Consider the following 22,772-nt stretch of genomic DNA (forward strand, 5'->3'; position numbering starts at 1 on the left):
TCCATAGCATCCCTTTTTGAGACCTGTTGCTTTGGAAGCTCTAAGAAGCTGCGGTAACGGAGGAGTTCGAGGAGCACGGAGCCCTCCTTCTATCAGAAAAGAGTAGCTGTACCCTCGTGCTTCAAAGGTAAGCTAACATTCCTTGTGTAACGCAAACAGCTTCCCTCTCTTCGTGTCTGTCTGAGCTAGTGTTGATTTAGCCGATTGTGCCTGTATATAGGAAATAGAGCGTTTTTAATAGGAAACTCTTATTTTTAATTCCTTATGAAGTTGTTAATCTGCTGGTTATACATCTGTTTCTATGCTAAAATGGAGCCATTGTCCAATATAAAACTACTTGATGTGAGTATTTGGGTGGTCTGTTCAGAGTTACTTGGTTAAGGATAAAATGTGTGTTCCAGCATTGTCTTGTAGTATTCCATGACTGCGAAAACTAAGACAGGGGAGCCAAGCAAAAACTTAGAAAGGCAGCTAAGAGTTTTTGTGTTTGTAGCATTTCTCACAATTAAGTTAGCAGTGTGTGACGAACGGCAGTCTTAGGGTGGGGGGAGGCAGAAGTGGAATCTCTTTCTGGTCAAAAAAGTATGTTCCGGTGTGCCTGTCCTGAAACAACCCTTCTTCTACAGTCAGACTAAATTGTGCTGGCCAAATCAACATGGTGATAGGATCCTCCTAGGAGAGGATTCATTTCCCGGTAAATATAGTTGTAGAAATGATTAGTGTTTGGAAACCATTAAACTGCTGTTTTGTTGCCGGTTTTGTGTGTGTTTGTTTTTTTTTTCCATTCCCAAGGTTTTCTCCTGGTTCCTGGAAATGTGCCTAAGGAACACTCCGCTGAAGATCTGGGGATGTCCATAGAGCCCCTTTGTGCAGGGCGAACACAAAATCTACTGAGACACAGCACTCTGAACTCTGCAGACCAGACGGAAAATTTTTCTCAGGTAAGTACTGTTTTTAGACAGTTAGCTGTTTATATATTGCACTTGAGAATTTGAGATTGGGGTTGTCACTTTTGATAATAGCTTAGAAGGTGTAAGCAATTAATATGATCAGTTGCTGTTGGTTAATGTCCTACGTGACGGGGCCAGCGAACAGAAATTGGATAGCAAGACGGCATAGCGGTAGTATTAGCAAACTGTTGTTTAAACCCAAAGCAGTGCAAAACAAGAACTTGCATGTCATCTGTAGTAATTTAAGAGTGTGTTAAGTAATTTAAGTTTTCTGTGTCCAGTTTTGGGCTCCTTACCATAAAAAAGACATTGAGGTGCTGGAGCGAGTCCAGAGAAGGGCAACGAAGCTGGTGAGGGGTCTGGAGGGTAAGTCTTATGAGGAGCAGCTGAGGGAGCTGGGGTTGTTCAGCCGGGAGAAAAGGAGGCTGAGGGGAGACCTTATCGCTCTCTACAACTACCTGAAAGGAGGTTTAAGTGAGGTGGGGGTCGGTCTCTTCTCCCAAGTCACAGGCGACAGGACAAGAGGAAATGGCCTCAAGTTGCGCCAGGGGAGGTTCAGATTAGGTATTAGGAAAAATTTTTACACTAAAAGGATTATTAAGCATTGGAATGGGCTGCCCAGGGAAGTGGTTGAGGCACCATCCCTGGAGGTATTCAAAAGATGGGTTTATGTAGAGCTTAGTGACATGGTTTAGTGATGGTTTTTTAACAGAGTTAGGTTGATGGTTGGACTAGATGATCTTAAAGGTCCCTTCCAACCTAGAAAATTCTATGATTCTAAGAGCACTAGTAGGAAGAGAGCAGTTTACTGGGAATGCAAAACTAACACTGCTCCTCCCTCCCACACGAGCCAAATTAGTGAACATAAGAAATGCCATGCATTTTGCATCAGAGGCTGACTTAATGTAAAAGCTTTTATATTGTGAGAGCTTGTGTCAGATTATACTTGCATCTTGCTCTCTTTCTCTAGCCAGCTTGTGTTTGCGGGTGTTGGCCGCTCTGTCTAATTAAAGAGTAGGAAGACTCAGGTCAAAAGCATCTAAAAGCCGAGCAGCCAACAGCTACTAGAAACCTGCGAGCAGCAGCAGCACCATGGCTGGTGATACCTGCTCAGGTTTGTTTTGTTCAGCTGAGGGGCTGGGTGTGTGACAGAGGCTAAATTGCACATCGAGGCCAAGACTGTAAAAGTTAAGTAAATCCCAGCACCTAGTTCAAAGAGTAGAAAACATGGGAACAAGGTTGGGGTTTTTTGTTGGTTTGTTTTTTGCTTTTTTTTTTGCAAGGATGAAATGAGCCGACAAAGGAAACCCTACATAAGCACCATGATTGGGTTTCATTGCTTCTCCCTTGACTTTCACTTGTTGGTTGCCTTAATCTCAGATTATGTTGTGTTAATTCCTCCCCTCAGTTATAATTCTTGTTTTCTTGTAATGATTAATGCTGAAATGCATCCTAACGTTCAGGGATGATAAGATGGGTAACTCTTATGTATGCTCTGTTCTGATTCTTGCCAGTGTGTCTTTCAAGCAAACTAAAATACATGATAAAAAACAAGTGCCAGTGAAAGGCTGAGCCCCCTAGTGAAAAACTTAACTGAAACAACCTGAGAAATACTTAAATGAAAAAAAAATTGTAAGAGAGCTTGCGGTGGGGGTAGAGATAGAAAACTTGCTGAAAGTATTTTAGTGAATTTATAGCTTGGAGCAATGGCACTTTTAGAAAATGCAGAATAATGCCAGTGAAAATTTCTAATCTGGATTGTTCTGGAAGTATTTTTTTCAACCATAAGTGAAAGTGATTGTAGTTGTAGAAGACAGCAAGTCCTTACTAGGCAACTAAATGCCTTTATTACAAAATTTATCTGGATTCCTACATACTGTGATGACTAACACTGCATGTTTGTTTACATTCACAAGCAAAAGCAGTTAACTTGCAAAAAAAATATATTTTAATTCATTTTTAAAATAGAAGAAAAATCTCATTGCAAAATCCAATTGCAAAAAAAATATATTTTAATTCATTTTTAAAATAGAAGAAAAATCTCATTGCAAAATCCAAAAAAAACCCCCAAAAAACAACAAAACCAAACATTAACTTTAAAGGACTATGCTGACAAAGTGTTTCTAAGCTGTAAAATCTGGGAAGTTACAGCCTAGGCTTGAACATACTGCTTAGAATTTCACGTCACAAGCAAAGCACAAAGTATAACAAATGCAGTGAGACATGATGTCTCTACTTAGCTAAAATACTGTTCTGCATGCTCTACAATGATGCCTGTTAGATGTACCTTCGAGGCAGGTGGACGTAGTTCTTGAATCTGCTGCAATGGATTTGAGTGGCCCCTCTATGCCACGTGTGGGACACAAACAGCGGTGATGAGAGAGCGCATACACCCTGGTGAAGACAGTGTCAGGAATCTGTTGCTGTTGAGCAAAGTATGTTCTGGTGCGCCTGTGCTTAAAACAACAGGTAAAAAGACTGACGTGCAGCGGTGAGAACCCATCAAGAACCAGTGGACTGGGATGACAGCCTTCCATTTCAGAAGCTGTGCTGGCTTCAAATGATCAAAATCTTACCCAGCCTCCTTCTCCCTGCTAGCATGACTCGTTTTCATCAATCTCCATGGGTCTTTTGCCTTGGGAAGGAAACAAGGAAGGAGAAATGCTATTCTCTGGTATAGGCTGCAGTGATGGCAGGCATCTTTCTTGTAAGATTGGCACTTCAGCCAAGTGTAAGTAAGTCTCAAAATAATCCACAGACTCCCCTTCTTCAATCTCTGCTAAAATCTGGTAGTCCCCAAAACAAATGATGCACTTCCATGGCAGATCAATTTTGTTTAAGTAACCCAGTTCTGTTTGGTCCACAGTCAGTTTTGTTTTCTTGCTCATGTTCTTGATCTCAAAACAAAATTCTGAGCTGTTCATTTTTCTGTAAAACTGCAATGCAAACTGAATCCGAGAAACGCGAGTATCCATCAAGTTGTAACGGCAGATATTAGAATCGCGGCCGAACTTGGGCATTTCATCTGCCCTGACCTGTTCTCGCTTACAGAAATTTAAGCAACGAAACATCATCTTGTCTTCTTGGCACGGATGGTAAAAGGTCATGTGGAGACATGTTACTGTTTCTTCAGTTCCAGCTTCTTCAAAAGAGGTCATGATGAAATCAGCCCTCAGAACTACAAGAAAGAAGTAAAATCACAACATGAACTCACTGCAGTACTAAAAAAAAATTGGCTTTAAAAATATGACATTCAAACCTTTTATATACTATTGTATAGTGAGTATTTAATTTATAGCGAATGGGCTAACAGGAAATGTAATGAAACCACTGGAATGAAGAAGTGGGAGTTGAGCCTACCCAGATCATGGCAACTATCATCTCCCATCACTTTGCCAAGGACTCGCTGGGTGACCCCACTGAAGTGACAGATTGCTCTGGGCTGAATTCTTCCCAGCCATCAGTCTTGCCTCTTCTGCAATGGCCAACTAGCACTTCAGAACTCCGCAAAGCGCCCACCACCGTAAAATAGCTGCCAACTAGCTCTTCATGAGAATCTTGCAGGCAGAATTTATCTTTGGAAGAAGTATGTCACTCAGCAGTGACAGTAAGGATTACTTTATGAACTTAAAATGCAGCATGAAGTAGTTCTGTCTGGGCCTGCGTGCTCTGTTTTACAGTGGTGTCCTTTGGCTAGAAGGTAGAAATGGTTTGTGTTGGAAGGGACCTTAAAGACCATGTAGTCCCACCCACCCCCTGCCACGGGCAGGGACATCTCCCATGAGAGCAGGTTGCTCAAAGCCCCAATCAGCCTGGCATTGAGCACCTCCAGGGATGGGGCATCCACAGCTTCTCTGGGCAACGTGTTCCAGTGTCTCGCCACCCTCAAGGTAAAGAATTTCTTCCTAATATCTAGTCTAAATCTACCCTGTCAGAAAAACCACTTTTACACATGCAGTCCAGAGAGACACTCTGATGGCAGGTTACTCCTTTGCCATCTGTAAGACAGGCTGCGGTGGCATCAGTATCCATCCCTTGTGACCTTCCTCCTGCTCTTCCTCCTCCTCCTCCTAGCATTCCTCAGCTTTGGGAAGGTGGAAGCGGCTCTTCTCAGAAGAGCCAGTCTCTTTCTGTGCTTAGCTCTGCCCTTCGCTGGTGTGCACCAGTATGACCGTGTAAGATACGTGATTTGAGGTCACTTTTGGTTCAAGGGGAAAACCAAGAAATTTCACTGAGTTTGCAGATTGTCCTGGAGAGAGTTTTCTGTCTTGAGACGGGCTGAATTTGATACCAACTTAAAAGTATGTTCTGCTTCCCTTAGTAGCTTCCTTAATTGGTTTCTGAAATGCATCAGGACTGGCAAAACACAGGAATATAAAGAAATACATTTTTGAGAAATCAGCAGTGTATACGACTGTGTATCAGACCAATGCAAAATGTTGGCTTTATTCACATTTATGAATTTTACAATGGTCTGCTCATGGTCTGCTCGTGTGTACCACCTCCGGCACCCCCAGCTCAGCCACCCCCTCCTATGTTGAGGGTTTGTCGTGGCTGGACTGAACATACTTTCACATAAATACTGAAAGAGTTTCTAATTACTAGATCGTTTTGGACAGGAGGCAGATTTTGGAGAACTTGAACTGGAGAAGGAAACTTTCTACGGTTACATCCAGACGTCTCCTGCAACTGTAAGGCAGCCCATTGCACTGCTGTTGTCCGTACCTTAATTTCAGTCAAACAAATCGTGATCTTGTCTCTTTCCTCTCTCCCAACATCCTCATTATCCCTGTTTTTAGACACAGGGGGATGACACCGAGCATCAAGGACAAGGATGCCCGACTTGGGAATCGCAGGGCTCCTGTTTGTTCAGCAATGCACTCGAGAGCTGTAACGCTCTGCCTTCAACTAACAGCTCAGGGGAGCTCTGCCAATTTGCTTTTGCAAATCAAAACATACGCGTTTTGTTATTTAACTACCATTTTGAATGACCGTGAACTTTGAGGCGGGGGCGGTGCAGCACCTGCTTTCCCAGCGCCTCAGGCAAGGTCCGCTCTCCTTGCTGCCTCCCCCGAAGGCCGCGCTGTGCTCTCCGACCTGTCTCCCAGCCCTCCCCAGACCCGCAGCTCGCCTTCCGAACCCTCCTCAGCCCCGGGCTGCCCCGACCCGCCTCCCCGCTGCGCCCGTACCCGAGGAACCGGTATGTCCCCCCCACGGCCTCCCCCTCACCTGTGGGGCGGGCGGGTGGGGGGCAGCGCCTCCGGCCGCCTTCCCTCCGGCGGGCCAGGGGATGGGGGCGGAGGTCCTGCGGGACGGGATCCGGCCTCCACCGGCTCCTCACCGACCGGCGCCTCGGCGGGAAGGCCGAGGAACGGCAGCGGCGGGAAGGCCCTCCCGCCGGCGGGGCGGGGGCTGGCCCTGAGGGAGGGCGGCCCTGAGGGAGGGCGGCCCTGAGGGAGGGCGGCCCTGAGGGAGGGCGGCCCTGAGGGAGGGCGGGAGGGGCTGGGGCTGCCTTGGGACCGTGAGGGTGAACCTGGGTTGTTTTTCTTCCGGCTTTTCGGAAAAAAAGTAAAAATATAAGTTAACCTCAGCTCTGCCTGGGGTTTTATGTGGGCGTCTGAAAATCTGGTGCTTGTGGGTGACTTACTCAAACCGATAGTCACGAGCCATGTTAAGGGGGTGATCCGCAGTTGGCGGGCTCAGGTTTAGGACAAAGTAATTTCAGTTTCACCCCCGTATGAACACTGTGATGAGTAAAACACTTCAGGAAGCAGCATGCTAGAAGCATAACAGTTGAGCGATGATGTTCTTAAATCGAGTGCTTCAAAATATTCTGTGATTTGTTTAAGCGACGCTCCTTCAGCTTCCTTGCACTGCCTTTGGGGGAAAAAACTTGTTTCTTGGCTGCTGATCTAGGCTGAGCTGAAAACTTTCCATTTTACTAGAAAACCTGAGGCGGCCCTGCTATCTGGTAGGAAAAAATTAGCAATTCTCTCATCATTCGGCTGCTTCATTTTTTATTTTTTTTTTTTTTAACTAAGCAAGATTACTCCCAAGCGAAGAACAAGAGGCAGAGCGCAGAAAAAAGCCTGTTTCATCTCTGTCTGAATCCTAGGTACTCGGTGTCCTCCCGCACCTGTGCTTGTGCAGTGTTGTGCCTCGATAATACTGTAGGTTTGATTGCTTTGGCACGGGTGGCGAAATACTGTGCTGGCTCATATAAATGGGTTTTCATTTGTGGGTTCCTTTTATTTATGAAGCAAACAGGTAAATTACTCCTGCGTTGATAAGTTTCTTTGCAGTTCTTGTAGAATAGCTTTTATCTTTATGCGGGCTGCTACATCTGCTGCGCATGTCCTTCTCCCCTTAGATCAGGAAAAAAAGGGGTTAGTTGGAGTTTTGCAACGAGTCACGTTGAAAAGCAGAGGATGAAAACAGGTCCTTCGCAAGTTTCTCCCTTCGCAGAACGTCTTTCACGCAGCAGGCAGGGCTGGGCCTGTGTGCTCACACAAAAGCACTTTGCTGTCTTCTGGAAAAGCCAGGGTTGTGCAACTCTGCTTTTTATTGCATCTGTTGATGGCTGTAATTCCTGTCAGCCCTTTGGTTCCAGAAACAGCCTGCTTCCTGGACCGCGAGAGCGCTTCTCTGATAGGATTATTTCAATACTTGTATTTATTAAGGTATGTAAGTACCCTTCCTTTTTTCCCTAGGAGGATGTAACCTCATATTAACTACATATTCCTTATTAATTTATGATTTAAATATAGCTCTGCGTGATTTTGTACAGGGGAGGACAGGAACTGGATTTTCTGCCTCTGCCTTCCGTAAGTTTCTAACTGGTTGAAATGCTGCCAGCTTCAGGAAAACAACTCCAGGTTTGCCCTGTATGAGAAAAAAATTCAGGCACTCTGTGCTTGTGGGTTTTTTTTGGTTACATGGTTTAGTAGAGTTCATTCCTGTATTACAATAGCTTCCAGTTTTTATTGAAATTTCTTTGGTCAAAAGCGAAACTGCAAATAAATGTGTAAAGCTTTGTAGGGCTGAGCCATGCTGCGTGGTGAGGAAGCCAGTGGGACGTGGGCCAGGGGAGCTGATGTCAACATTGACCTAGTAACTCTTGCTGCTGGCTTGTTTTGTGTTTTCTGCATAACCTCTTCACCCCCTGGGACTGTGACTTTCCCCAGACGTGCTTTTTCCTTTCTGGAGCGTGAATCTGATCTGGCATCCCTGGAGTTATCACATGGATAATCAAGGTGATGGAAATTTGAGCCTTCCCACACCAGACTGAAAAGCCAGTGGCACACGGCATTCCCCTGCATTACGAAGATAGCATGGGCTATGAAAAGGAAGGTGGAACAGAGCCACGCTCTCCTTTCAAGTTGCCTTCCAGCTGGCTGGTTTTTAGACACCTGTATTCCTTGTCTTGCCAATCCCTGGGGAGGAGGAAGGTCTAGGAAAAGTCATGCTCATTACTTTAAATGGATGTTTCCTGCTTATGTATACCCGGTGTGGCTTCTCTGGGTAATTATCAGTGGCATGTTATCGATGCTAGACGTTTGGGCTAATTAAGTATTTGTAGTGCGTAGACTGAATGACTGAGGTGGTTTTGGCTTGGCTGCAGTGGCATGTTGTTTTTCTAGCAAATGATTCATAAGGCTTTGGAGAACTCCCCAGCCTAAATAGGCAACTCTGGAAAATAGAAAAATACTGGAAACGCTTATATTGCTTTCAGTCACAATTGACCTTGAAAATCTGAGTCAGTGAGGGCCAATATGTTTCTTTCTGAGAAGTTCATGGTAGGTCAGAAGAGTTCTAGAAGGTATATTCTGGTTAGTGAGCGGAAGGAGTGTTTTTGGATATCTGTGTTCCAGCTAATTCTTTCTGAATAACTCAACGTGAAATCTTCCTTCCCAAGCTTCCTCTGTATGCTTTAGCAGACTAGAAACCTTTCCATTTCTCTCTGCTATTTAAATTAACATGATGAAAGTCTCTTTATCCTGTTGGATCAAAACCACGTCTGGCCTGCTTTCAGCAGTGCTGAGATTGCACCACGGTTCTGTGCCTCCCTCCTAAGGCCGGACTTTACATGTGGTTATGAAAAGCGTGGATGTAGTGCTTGGGTTTGCCAGCTGTGTGACAGGACAGATGCAGGTGTGAAGGGTGTCTGCACTTGGTAAATGTGCAAGTGATTTCTGTGGCTTTCTGGTGGCCCTTTTTTGGGTTACCAGCTTTCCCACTCAATGGTACAGCTTGTTGGTGGTGCCATCGTGCGAATACTGAAGCAGATGCTGCGACCTAGTGAGACCTCTCATGTCGAACTTTGCGTTGGAAATACTTGTGGTGGATTTGAATGCGCTGGTTTGAGGTTTGGTTTTAAGGCAAATACATCGAGATGCCATTTTTCTGCAGGTTTGGCCTCTCGCCACAAGGGGACATGAGCAATGCACTCATGTTTCCATGTCACGCCTACGGGAGATGCGAAGTACATCCTCTGTAGTGAGGTAAGCGGAAAGCCTGCTAATTGCTGGTTTAGAGCCATAAAATCCAGGCTGGTGGACGTGTGTACTTGAGCGTAGGTGATGCTAGGGTATAATAATACTCACTGCCTGCACCTGTAACACATTTGTTGGGTTCAAATACCAACCTGTGCCCTCCTGCTGTTCTTCCTCTCCATTTCTGGATCCAAAGCACCTTAGCATTGTTGAGGGTACAGAGGTGGGAGCCAGTAGGTGGCAATGTGTGACCAGGCATGGGGAGCCACCATTTGTTTTGGGGTTTTTGGTATTTTGTAGGTTTCGGTTTTGGTGGGGTTTTGTGGTTTTTGTTTGTTTGTTTTTTAAGTCAGAAGCTTCATTTTGATATTGCAAGAGCTGTTGTGGTACTTGTAAGTTAATGATAATAATGGCAGTGGTAACTTCCAAGAGTTTTTTTGGGAAAGGCGTAACAGAGTACACAATGATCTGTAGCTAGGTTCTGCAATGAGTTATTATTACTGTACAGCAACCAAGTGCTTCATGTTCAAACTGAAAAGCAATAGGTCCTTCTCAAAGACACATGTATTCTGAAGATAAAGCGAGATACTCAGCTGGAGCTCAGTGTGAGAGGGAGGAGAGATGCATGGAAAGGAGGTGCATTCACTGAACTTTTAGATCCCAGTGCCAAAACCAGCCCCACTCCATAAAGCAGAGAGGAGATCTTCCACAGGAAGAAGAGAGAGCACAGTTCCCTCTGTTTATTTACTACTTTGCTCCTTGTTTGCTCAGGAAAAGAACTCTTCCATTGCCCATCTCATCTGACCTGACTAAACTGATGAGGAAGCTCACCTTGACTACTGAAGAGAACTATTTCTTACAAAATGGACTTTGCTTATGCTGGTCTCCAAGTTCTCATTCTCTTTCTACGTCATGGTCTGCCCTTGGTCCTCTTTCTGAACCCCTCTGGCATCTCACATTTACTCCTCTCTTGCCTGTCTGCTATTTCAGTTTCTCTTCCAACTTCCTGCCCCTCTTGCTGTCTGTTGTTCTTTGCTCTTGCCATCCTCCTGATTGTTTTTCCTACCCTCTCTCTTGCTCCCTCAACCCTCTGTTTGTTTTTTCGCTGGGCCCTTTCTTCCTCCGTCTGGGTTCGCTCCCTTTCATCCATCCCACAGCCCGTAGTTCCACTTTTTCCCCAGTCTGCTTTTGGTGCTCAGGACTAGACACCTGAGGAGTGACTTGGGGACAAGTGAAACCACACAGACACAGGGCAGCAAGGAAATAAACACAGGGAAGAGACTGGAAGGTGGAGCAAACTGATCTGTCTGTTGGCATCACACAGCAAGACCAAGTAGTTGGGTCCTCAGTGTTTCCTTCCTTATTCTGTTGAAATACAAATAGCTGGTAGAGATCCAGGGCTAGAAAAAGAAAGCACAGCAGAGACACTGTGGAAAGAGGAGGAGGTGTTCCTTGTGACTTGAAGCCCCTTGTTCTTGACATCTATGTCTTTGGAGGAAGGTTAATGTAGCTTGGTGGGAGAGAAGCTTCTGTAATTCCCGCTTTAATGGGACAAGAAGTGGAAAAAGAAGGGTAATGGAGGTTCAATGCCATAAAGCAGGTGCTTGCTTCTTGCTCAAAATTAAAAGTAAATCATCTTTAAGCCCTGATACGGAAGAAAAATTGTCAGCTCTTCTGTGTTGTCTTTTTTTTTTTTTTTTTTTAAGTTGGAACAAAGCCTGGAGTATTAAGTGTGTTGGAGCATCACGTTTCTCTGAGAAGAGTGTCTTAATGAATTTCGGTAGAGCTGAAAATGAAAAAATAATTTGTGCAACTTAAAAGCACAAATGGGGATGAGTAGTCTGTGCGCAGCTGCTGATGGTAACTGTGCACACAGGAGTCCCCTGTGTCTTCTAATAATAGTTAGAAAGCTGTGGGGTTTTGTTGGTCAGCAGTACTGGAGTTCTCTTTGTTTACCGATAACCGTGAGTCCAGTTTTTCAGTTATTTGGTGGCCATCTCCTTTATTCATATGTGGAGGTGATTTACCAGCTGAAGTTTTGCTCCCCTAGTTGTACGTCACTACAGTTCTAGCTGGCATATACATCTCCCTGCATCTGTTACTTGGTGGAACTTCTCTCAAACTAGAAAGAGAAAATACTTGGCATACAGATAAAGCTTTTCCCTCTGTAATTGCTTCCAAGAAGTATGCAATTCATGTGTGATGTTTTTCTGCCCTACAGATACTCTGTGACATTCCTACATATGACCTATGATATCTTCATGATATCTCAGTTTTTTACCTTGTCGGGTTCACACATGTCACATTGAAGATCTAGACAAGAGAAGGCTTGAACTGGTGTATTACAACCAGCGGGTGAGGGTTCATCAACCTTTTTAGTCCCACTAATCATCTGTGACCTTTAAGAGACCAACAGTGTTCTTTGTAAGAACTGGAACAACTGTCCAGGTTGATTACAGTAGAGGTAAGTATGTTCTCCCTAATCCTTGCATTTCAGTTTGATGTTCTTTACTACTTCCTCTTCTAAAGCACTAAACTGAGGAAGCTGCACTTTCTCAAAGTGACCAGATACCAGCACTAATCAACGGCATCACAATGCACAGTTTGGCCAGTGACAAGTATTTTAAATTCTGTATTGGGAATTTATAAGCTTCTAACAATGATAAAATCTGATTTGCTGCATTTAAAAAAAATCCGTTTCCTGTTGCTCTGAAGCAAATCCATTGGAGTGTAAAAACTGTGATGATTAGTGAAATGGTTTGGCTGAAAGCAGAAGCTTCACCACTTCAGCGCACTTTGGAATGGACTCCAAAGCACCATCTCTGTACTTCTTTACGTTCACCACGTGAGGGACAATGTGGTCTTGTCTCCTAGGTATGTAGTAACATTTGTAAATGCGTTGGATTATCAACGTTTTGGATGAGATGCTATTTTGATAGCAAGGAACTTAAATGTTCCCTTCACTGGGACCAAGATTTTACCATAGAGACATAATCTGCTGCTCATTCTGTCTGGTTTGACACCATTTAGATGGAGATAATTTCATGTGTACAAGAAAGACTGAACAGAACCAACCTTTCCAGCTCCATTCAAAAGCAGTAATTAGACAGATAAAGTTATTTTGAAGAGTTAAAGATAAGCACTAAAATAAACTGTCCTTCGCTGATACACAGCAGGACCAGTGAATATAACATTTTTTTTTCCCCTTTGAATTTGTACAGGTGTTAAGGTGTTAAAGGTTCCACATTCTGTGCTGTGTGGCAATAAAAACTGTATTCCATTATCTCAGTTTATAGTGTTTAGGGGCACCCAGCTGTGAGAGATGCAGCCTGCCGTTGGTGGTACATGACCCCTTTTTTTTTTTTTTTTTTTTCCTTTCTTTAAAGATATATACGATTGTGTCTCAGACTATCTACCTGCAATGTCTTTATGTTGTGGAGCTTACTGGCACAATACAACACTATCCATTTTCCTCAGATGTAGCCTTTAATTGTAGTTTCTAGTGAATCGGCTTGGTATTGCTCTTGCTAGGCGTGCTAAAATTAAGTGACCAAAAAATAGACCTGAAATAAATATGAGCCTTTCCACAGAGATCTAAGGTGGAATAGAGCAGAAAGAGAGGACAGGAGGGAACCACGTTTCAATAAATATTCTTGCTTTGGCATCTTTTGTCTCACTCTGGGTGTATTGGCTGTCGCCCTTTCAGATTGAGCCATTGTAACCTGCTGCATTCCAGATGCCTCGCTGGTCTGTGAGAGGGAGAGAGAGGATTTGCCCAGGGGAGCAGGTGCCTGGTTCATCTTTACCTTTTATTGTTCTGGTAACCCTCCCTTGGAGCAGTTTCTGTCTGATGGTGTTTATTTAGAAACAAGGCATTTGTATTACTGCAGGCTTACAGGCTCCGGTTGTAAGCTGGCGCTGAGGAGCGGTGGAGGCAGCCGCGTATCTCTCCCCTCTTGTGCAGCTTGGGAGTAGGGAGGGTCTGTCCCTTACAGAAACTCTCAGTGATGAAAACAGTAAGATTTCACAGCGCAGGGAGCATTGGTTTATGGCTCTGTGTTATAGTCTCACAAGGGAACACTGTTCAATAGGCTTCAAAGTGATTCAGCCATGGCATAACCGTGGCTGTGGCCACATGTAATATAGCCTGTAGCTCTTTAAAGAGGATTAGCCTTAGATCAGGGACAGCATTCATTGCTGGATTTCATGTAAAGTAGAATATGCTAATGAAATGGAAATGTCTACAGCAAACATTGCATAATATTGTAAACCTCAAAATTGAGCATTTGTGCCTTGATATCTCTGCTGGAAGTCAAACTTTCATATTCTGTTTGTTACTTGGAGAAAAATTGGAGTTTGTTATATCGCCACAAGCTCTCTAGAATAAATTAAGATCTAGTTTGCAGTTTTATAAGCAAAGTTAAAAGGAAAACAACAAACATCTGAGGGTAACTTTTCAAACAGAGCTGAATGCTTTAATGATGTCTTAGCTTAGGGACAAAATCCACCACATCTTAAAATATCCTCATTTGGGTTTTCTGCAACAGGCATAGGCTTGGTTCGATCCTGCGTTCTCTCCCTGTCTGCCCTTCCGTTGCTTTAAACTCCATGTTTGGGCTTACAAGAGTTTCAGCATCAGTCCTGCGGAGACACGATATTTCTGACATGCGTTTCTCAGCCATTTCATCTTGGTAAGGCACTTTCTGTCTGAACATCAGCCTCAATTGGCAGTCCAGTAGGCTTGATTTGGCTCTCCTATTTCAGTTTTATGCCATTCTTTTGAATGCTTGAAGTTTAATATTGTATATATGTGGGGAAAAACAAACAAACAAAAAAAACCGCCCAAACTTCAAGGGGACCTGCGATTAAAACTGACTGAGTTGAGATGTTGTGAAGGATTTTATTTGCAGAAAGTCACAAACATCTCTCAGAAGATTGTTTTAGCCGGAGCACTGGGGAAATCACTGGCTGCTTCTGCAAGTGTTGTGTTGTTGCCTGTAAAGGAAGCCTTTCTTACTGTATTAATGCGCTCTATGTAGTTTATTAAACCTAGAATCATCTTTAATTTTAACGTTGTGTATTTGTAAGCTTCACAAGAAATTTGTGACCCTGATACGAAGCTGACTCAGTGCCTGGACTTGAAACCCTTGCCCATGGAAGTGCTAGACTTACTAGTGGTGCTTTCCTCCTCGCACAAGTAGGCAGGCATTCATGTGAGGCTCCGTCTTACCAGCCCAGCGGTGTGTGTTCATGGCCTGGGGTGTGATGCCCACACAGCACCTTCAGACAAATGCTGGATATAAAATAGAGTGGTAGACTTCATATACCCCGATGGGATGTTTTGCTTCTCTGCACTTAAAAGTGATGACTTGAAGTGCCTCATCCCTGTCTGCTGGGGAATAAAAGTCCAAAGAAAGCCTTTGGGAAGAAGGTTCCTTCTGGCTCTGTTTCCAAAATGTGCACTTTCATTACTTAGTAGTTTTTTCTCTCCACAAAGCTTGATATCTTGGGATTTTGTTATTCTGGGATTTATTTTTTTTATGGTGGTGGATAGGTCAGTTTGGTGTTTTATTTTATTTTGCCATTTGGAAGGGATTTTTTTCTGTAGACGTGGAGGGTGGTGATACATATTCATGAAAGAGAAGTCTTTCCAGCCCCTGCTCGCATTGACAAAGACTTAGCTGTTTCACACAGCAAGCTGACTGGAATTGTGTGGGGCCTGCCTGACCAGATTAGAGCAAACAGCAAGCTTATTCCTCCAGTCGTCAGGCCTCCCCTTCCTAACAATTTCCCCAATTGTCATTTTGACAAGGCTGTCATTAGGTGATGGCTTCTTTTGGCCATTTTCAGATAAAGATAATTTCCTTAACTTCCATTTTATTTGACAACAAGTAGTTTGGGAGAGAAAGGAAGTGCTTCAGTAGTTTATGGATTAAGGGTTTGTCACTTCAAAGGCATCTTTGATGTAAAAATATGTGCTGTACCAAATTCATTATGTCTTTTTTTTTTTTTTTTTTTTTTAGAACTTTTTAATTTATTGATCTGCCCCTCAATTATTCCCTTTTTTACATGCCCTAGAAGTACATGAGATAGCAGTGGTGAGGGGAAAGCGCCCAAATGGCCTCTCTGAAAAGTCATGACCAGAGCAAAACAACAGGTGCTTTTGTTGGGCACCCAGCGCCGGCGCCATCCCAGGTCTGGTTTTAGCCAGAGGTCCTGCCCGCTGCTGCCGAGGGAGGGATGGACGTGTGCCTGGGCGCCGAGCTCGGTTAGAAACTGGGAGATGGAGAATACGTTTCATAAGGAATGGCTTATTGCACGTTCTGTGTTTGTCTGGGTCTCTCCTCTGCTATAATCGAACAGCTTAAAAACATGGAGCTTGGGCAGCGAGCGCTTAGAAAACCGGAGTTTGTGTAGTACAGTGATCAGTTTTGACTCCCCGGTACCCACTTCTGCCAGCTCCTTGTGGTGGGCATTTGCCACGTGGTTTTGGCTTTCTGAGGGTGATCCCACACACACTTGCCACACTTGCATCCTGACTGCTCTTACAAAAGTGCTGGCAAACGACCTCCTCTGATTAAGGGTAGCTTTGAAGTCGTTGAGTATGTTGCTTCCCCGACCCCATCCACCCGAGGTGGAGGCGTGCTCGGCCTTGGACTTCATGACCCTGATGGGTCCCTTCCAACTCGAGATATTCTGTGACTCCGAAGTGCAGGTCTGCACGGGCAGAGTTTCTCTGGGGGTACTTGTTTCGCAGTGCTGCAGGGAGGGCAGGATGTGGTGGAGGTTTGGATACGGACCAAGGGCCGGGCTTTTGCAGCGCCTGCCTCAGCTGTGCCGGGCACCGGCCGTCACTTTCACCCCTCCTCTGCTTTTTAGGACTGACAAAACTCCGTTCTTTGCTATAGCAATGTAAATCTGTTGCGATAGCCCATTACGCTAGCCTTATTCAGGCTTAGCTGAGGCTGGGATTTGTTCTGTATTAATATTAATATCTGTTCTACCTAATTACTTCAGCTCTTTCTGTAATGTTACCTCCGTATTATACCCAGCCGGCTAACCACCTCCTTGCTGCTGGAGGCTGTTCTCGATCCCATTTCTAAACAGAAGCACTTCTGCTTCAGCTCTGGCTGGGGTAGCTGTGCAGAGGCTGGCTTCTTTTTTTTTTTTTTTTTTTTTTCCCCCCTTTTGCCTGCTAATTGGCTGAGACCACCAGAATTTGGAGGACACAGATGTCACTGATAGTTTGCCTAGGGAGCACATTCATGCCCATCTGTTGCAGTCTAGAAGGCTGTTCATATATCCACAAGGCCTTCATTTAATTCTTGTCAGAAAGTAATGTAAATCCAGTTTACCTCAGAGGTCACAGCCAAGATTTATGCCAATGAGCCCCCTGCAATTTACACACACTGTAGTTGTATAGGATGAAAAGAAAGCCTTTCATGTTGGTGCATATTAACAAGAAAGCTTGCCTTAGGAGAGGCTTTTTGATTGAGGTTCTTCCTTATTTTAATACAGCCAATGCCAGTTGGTATATCCAGCTTTACCAAAAGAAAACATCTAATCTTTAAGCCAGAGAAGTAAACCAAATAAATAAATAAATAAAGCCCTTAGCAAATCGATTTTTTTTTTTTTTTTTTTTCTTTTAAACCTTCTTTTCTCTTTCATGTGGCAGAGCCTCTGCGGACTGAAAAGAAAGGTAAATGCTCTCGGAAAACACAAGCATGTGTGCATTGAAATAGTGAGGAAACTGAATTTGCTTTCTGTGGGAGATGATGTTAACTCAGTCACCAAAACCTTTCCTAAATTATCCTAAGCATGTTTTCTTTTTATGGGTTGTTTTTTCTTTTTTTTTTCTTTTCCCCTCAAGCTGCCAAATCTGAAAATAAAGTTAAGCCTGTTATTTTGTAATGGGAAAGACTCCAGAAGGCTTGTGTGTAAACCCACAGGAGGGAGAGCGGGTGAGGGTACACCCTGTTACCTGCTCAAGGAAGAAATAGCAGCCTCAATGTTCAATCGCTTTTCTGGGGACAATCTTTTGCAATTTTTTTCAGTCTCCCTACAGTAAGCAAGGGGAGACAAAATATATGGAGTGAAGGTGAGACCACAACTTGATTAGCTGTAGGAGGGGGTGCAGCTAGAGTAGATCCAGCACTGCCTCTGTCATGATTTCACCCGTCCTTATTTAGCAAAAGGCTATACCAGCTTAAAAAGCTCCCTTCAAAATTATTGTAGCTTCATTGACCTTAGTGAAGCTATGTGTAGATAGGCAACGGTACACCACGAGCTGCTGTGTGCAGGCTTCGTGTTGGGCAGCTAAATACTTGATTAGAACAAGGAAACTGGATTTTACAGAGTTGGAAGCAAGGATTCCTGCTGCAGCATGCATGAAAAAATGCTGTCCTGCCACATGGTGTTGGCATGGCTAAAATGTACGGGAAAGCCTGTTGATTAGACCAGAGGGAAAAGCTAGAAGTGTAAGCGGTGCACAAACTTGAATTGAAAAATAGCTGTTATAAAAGAAACACTCTGAAGTACTTTGGTTATTAAAATAGCTTGTGAGAGCAAGCAGGAAAAAAAAGCACACAAAGATGGATCAGGGTGTGCCAACAAGATTACAAGGGGGTTTCAGAGTTGGGCATCTCTGCTTCTTCAGGCCCTGTGTAGTTTGAGGGTGTCCCTTTCACTTATACTGGCTCCATTTGGATGGATCCTTCTCCCTTTTTCTCCTTCCTTTTCCCTAATTTGTCCAACTGGTGGATTTTACCTTGGCAAAGACTTTTTAAATGTTACAGGCATAAAAATCAGTATCACTTGCACGATATTGTAATGACCAGAGTGATTTGGGATTAGGAGGGAGGAGAACAAGGCATCAAAATGAAAACAGGGCTCAGATTCTAAGTTCCAGTGTAGCACTTAAAATAATTAAAATGTTTATTTGAAAGTCAAAACAGCCTCAGTCATAAATAACTATCCATTCCTCGATTGATTGTGTCAAGTCCCAACCGAGAGCTCTGGGAATAAGGTTTATTTGCTCCCTGTTGGGATTAATCCATAAATGTAGTCTCCACATGGAACTCATCAGGTCTTTGCTTCCTTTTCATTAGTCTCCCTGGAACTGGAGGGTAGCCTGAATAAGATGAAAATTAGGATAATATATTTTCAGAGAGAAAAGGTCTGGTGATCTCTAATTTGTGTTTCAGGACCATAATGCTGTGGAAAATTTCCCAAATGATGTTGTCTGAGAAACCAAGGCTTGTTATGCTTGCTGCATTTGAAGTTTGAATGCGGCAATTACATCTTCTTGTTCTTAAAGCCTCCAAAGCTAATTGCGGTCTTAAACTAGCTAGTTTGACTCCCAGGCTTCCTTCTATCCACAGCAGAACTTAAAATTCCTTTCTCTTGACAGATCTTTTGGTCTTCTAGCCCAAGGGCTATGAAATGTCACAGTATGGCCCATTTCTTGTTAAAGAGATCATTTCACTGTAGCCCACCCAATTCCTCCCTCCCTCCCTCTTGTTCTGAACCCCAGCTCTGATTAGAAACCACAGAAATATACTTTCTCATCCCCTGAGACCTTTGTATTTTTTTTTCCCATCATATTTGCTGTAAGAAGTTATTTTAATCCAGGCTCCAACCAGAAATGGCACAGATTTTTTTTTCATCATTTCTGTTTAAAGTGTCTAACAATTACATCAACTATTTAAAAACGCTCTGTACCCGAAGCTGGAGCAAAGGAGCTGTCACCAAAAAATCTTTAGATCCTGAATCTGATGCAAAATTGTTTTTATTATGTGTTTTGAAAGTGAGTGTGTCCTTAGAAAGTATTTTTGTCTAGACAGTTTTGCAGTATATCAAGCTGCAGTTTTTATCTCTTCTTAAAGTACTGTTTGTTAGGATTTAACAATACGATAAGAAAGCTAATTAGTAAGCATTGAGTGGGTTCTAAAGGCCTCTAGAAGCTTTTGCTGGTTCTGCTGTTCGGCTTTGGTCTCAGCTCCTGCATTTGCCCCAGGTCCGTAAGCTGCTGCTTGGTTATTTTCACGTCCCAGCTGTCATTCAACACTACAGCTGTCACAAACCACAGCTTACAAAGTGGCATCTGTGTAAAGGATGCTGCTATAGTTTAAAGTTCTTTGGTGCATTTTAAGCTGATTTTATGATGCGAGTCATTGCCCCTAGTGATGGGTTTCAAAAGGCTATCTTCCTTCTGAGTACTAATGTACAGTTTATTGCACTTTTCTATATGGTTCCAGCACTTTGTTGCTGCTGCTGTTGTAAATCATTACTTATTACTCTAAATGTCCTTGCTGTTTATTCAGTTCTTTGGAAAAATGTACTTGAAGTAAAATTTCTAGCTTGCTGACATTCATATATCACTGTTACAGATCTGGCAGTTTCCCGGTGAGTTAAATCTTTACAATCCTAGGAAGCCAAGTGCTGTACTTCTACACTAATTTAAGCTTCCCCGCTAAGCCCCATCAGTTCTTTGTGAGACTGGCAGTCTGTGTGGCTCACAAAGCCACGGGGCCCTCCTGCTTACAGTAAAGACATGATGTGATCTTCCAGACTGCAGCCCTCCAGCCTTTCCACGAGCTGGCTTTAAAACACTAATTTTGGGCTCTGGGCTGCAACACAGATAGGTTGGAGCATGTCTGTGAGCTCCCTTGGATGCTCTTAATGCCGGGTTATTTTTTTGTAAAGGCAAGTATCCCAGCACTTGTTTGCTTTAGTACATCTTCATAGAAAATTGTGTTTATGAACATATGTTTACCAGAGCTGCAAGGTGTCAGGCTTTTTCCAGCGTGTTTCTGCATGCTCTTGAAGCAGTCTCCCCTGCTTGGTCGGGCTGGTGTTCACAGTGGATCTGAGATGGCTGTATACGTGCTTGGCGGTTGCTGGAGAGGACTCCCTAGAAAACAAGATTTTTTTTTGAGAAATCAATTACACAAAGCAATGGAGTAAGGGCCAGATGGCAGGGATGCTTCATCCCAACCTGGGAGGTACTCGTGGGGCGGCCGCACACTCCTTCCCACAGGGCTGGGTAATCAGATAAATCAATTAGCAGATGTCAGTGCAGTTAACAGAGCAAGCAGCACTAGCATAGGTGTGTCACTGTGATTACAGCAGAGGGGGCTGCTTTTCTTTTTCCCGGGTGGATAACCAGCAACTGGATCAGCTTTTCTAGACCTGGCAGTGTAAGAGGAGAGGACTCTGCTTTCCCTGAGAGTTTGCTTTCTGGGTGTTGTCACCACATTCAGATGTCTCTCCTTGCTGACCTGGACGTGCTTAGGGAGAGGGGACCTTCATGAACTAGGATGTGGACTACAACCTTGTGCTGTGAGCAAATCCCATCAGTGTGGTGACCTTTTTTTTGAACGACCTTTGTCAGTGACAGATATTTCAGCCCTTTCTCCTGGGTGGACTTTGGACCACACTGTAGCTGTGTCTCCAGCCCTGTCTCTGGCTTTGTCTCCTTTTGCTCCTGACAGGAGCCCCTAAATGGGGTCTGTGCCTGGTCCATCACTTTGCCATACAGGCATGATCCCAGCACCCAGTTATGCTCACCTGGCTCAGACCCTGTGGGACGGTGCCCTGCATGGGGTGGCCTTGCTTGCTCTTACTGGGAGCTTAAAAAGATGGAGAACTCTTTCTGGGTTTTCCTTCTGCTTTGTTCCTTAATGTCTTGTACCAGGATGGGGAGAGAAGAGGCCTTCAGCTATAAATTCTGTATTTGTGGCTTTCTTTTTTTTTAACTTTGCCATGCTTAGGAGTTGTATTCTTGGACAGTGTTGATACATGAACATGCATCTGTTTTCTGAAGACACCTCTAAGTCCTCTCCCAGGAAGGCATTTATCATACAAAAGTGATGGGAGAAAAGGAAGGTAGAAATATCAACTCGGGCAGAGCTCAGTCTGACGCTGTACTCGTGAGACTCCCTGCACAGGGGATTGGACTCAATGATCCTTAGGGGTCCCTTCCAGCTCGAGATATTCTCTGAGACTATTCTGTGATTCTAATTCTTACTAGAGGATGGTTTGTACCCTCCAGAACGTGGAGACTATGGTCTGCTTTTGCAGCTGGTTGAACACTGTGCCAGGACCTTCTTTTGCCATGCTCCAGGATGCAGCTGGAGCTCAAGGAAGCCCTGCTGAGGTGCTGCATGGCGTGGGTTGCATGGAAAGAATTGACACAAGCAGAACACCACAAAGCCAAACCTCAGATGCTAGGAAACGTTGAACGTTTTAACAGTGTTAGTCTTGCCTAAGTTTTTATCCATGGCTCTGCATCTAGCTGATATTTTGCTTGTCCACCCTGCTCTCCAGTTGCTCTTATGTGCCTGTATCCTCAGTCACCTTTTACGGCTACATTTTTAATTTCTTCTTTCTCTGACATTTGTCTGCAGAGTCAGTTACAGCCCCACTGACTAGCTCCTGCCTCCAGGCTCTTTGCTGATGAATCCCATCTTTTTCCCTGCTCCACCTGCCCTTCCACGGCAGGCTCTCTGATCCTCTCTGCTTTCGCATGAGTGCATCTCTTTTGCCCTCTGCTTTTCAATCTGGCAGCTTGCTCTTACTTGGTGCCGTTGAGAACACAGGCTATCTGCCACCAGCTCCGGGATCCAGCGATCCCAGAGCTGCAACAGAAAGGAAAAAAAAGTCGTCTGGAAACTTAGCTGTTAAAATGTGAATAGTTTCTAGTTGGCAGAGCAAACTGTGCCTGCATGTGTGTTCCTTTGCATTCCCCTTCCTCCGTCACAGCCATACTGCTTCCCCAATTTTAGAAATGTTTTCACGGGGGCTGTTTCTGACTACATTGCATCGAATTGTGGGAGTAGTTTTCTAAGTGAGACCATCATCAAGTTGATGGGGAAAAAAAAAAAACCCGAAGTATTTCTTTCCTGCTTCATTTTTGGAAGCTGCTCAAGTGTTTTGGCAAATACTGAGCCAGATACCTGGGATGGAAATTGCAGGGAGGTTTCTCCATCGCCATTGGCAATGTCCTAAGTACCTGGTCAAATTGTGGGAGACCCGGCTGTGATAAAAGCAAGCCTTGTGTGTGTTTGATACAGTGGGCAAAAAATTGATGGGCAAAAGCCGCGGTCCTTTCTGTCTGTCACGGAGCTGGTGAAGCTGTGATCAGCTCCTGTGGCTTTGTGCTAGGTGAGCTCCTGCTGCAGCATCAACGGAAAGACTTTTCTTTCTGGTGGACTCTTTCAAAGACTGTTTTTGCTCCACTATCTCAACCAAACTGTGGTAGGATGCCGAGTTATGTGGCAGGAGCGGGGCTGGCATGAGAGGAGGTGAGAGCGTCTGCAAAACACACGCA

The 22,772-nt window shown here is 44.2% G+C and overlaps 1 protein-coding gene across 1 annotated transcript; it reads right to left on the reverse strand.

Moving 5' to 3' along the window:
• Positions 1-3,544: 3,544 nt before the first annotated feature.
• On the reverse strand, positions 3,545-4,108 carry TIFA (TRAF interacting protein with forkhead associated domain). Its single transcript, XM_074155111.1, has one exon. It carries the CDS (start codon positions 4,106-4,108, stop codon positions 3,545-3,547), a length of 564 nt encoding a protein of 187 aa, XP_074011212.1.
• Between the last annotated feature and the right edge of the window lie 18,664 nt (positions 4,109-22,772).

This window comes from Numenius arquata, chromosome 10 (genome assembly GCF_964106895.1).
Source record: "Numenius arquata chromosome 10, bNumArq3.hap1.1, whole genome shotgun sequence".
NCBI classification, from domain to species: domain Eukaryota; kingdom Metazoa; phylum Chordata; class Aves; order Charadriiformes; family Scolopacidae; genus Numenius; species Numenius arquata.

Bases quoted from the DNA above. Each gene is read 5' to 3' on its own strand.
- TIFA (XM_074155111.1), bottom strand. From the start codon at position 4,108: ATGACCTCTTTTGAAGAAGCTGGAACTGAAGAAACAGTAACATGTCTC.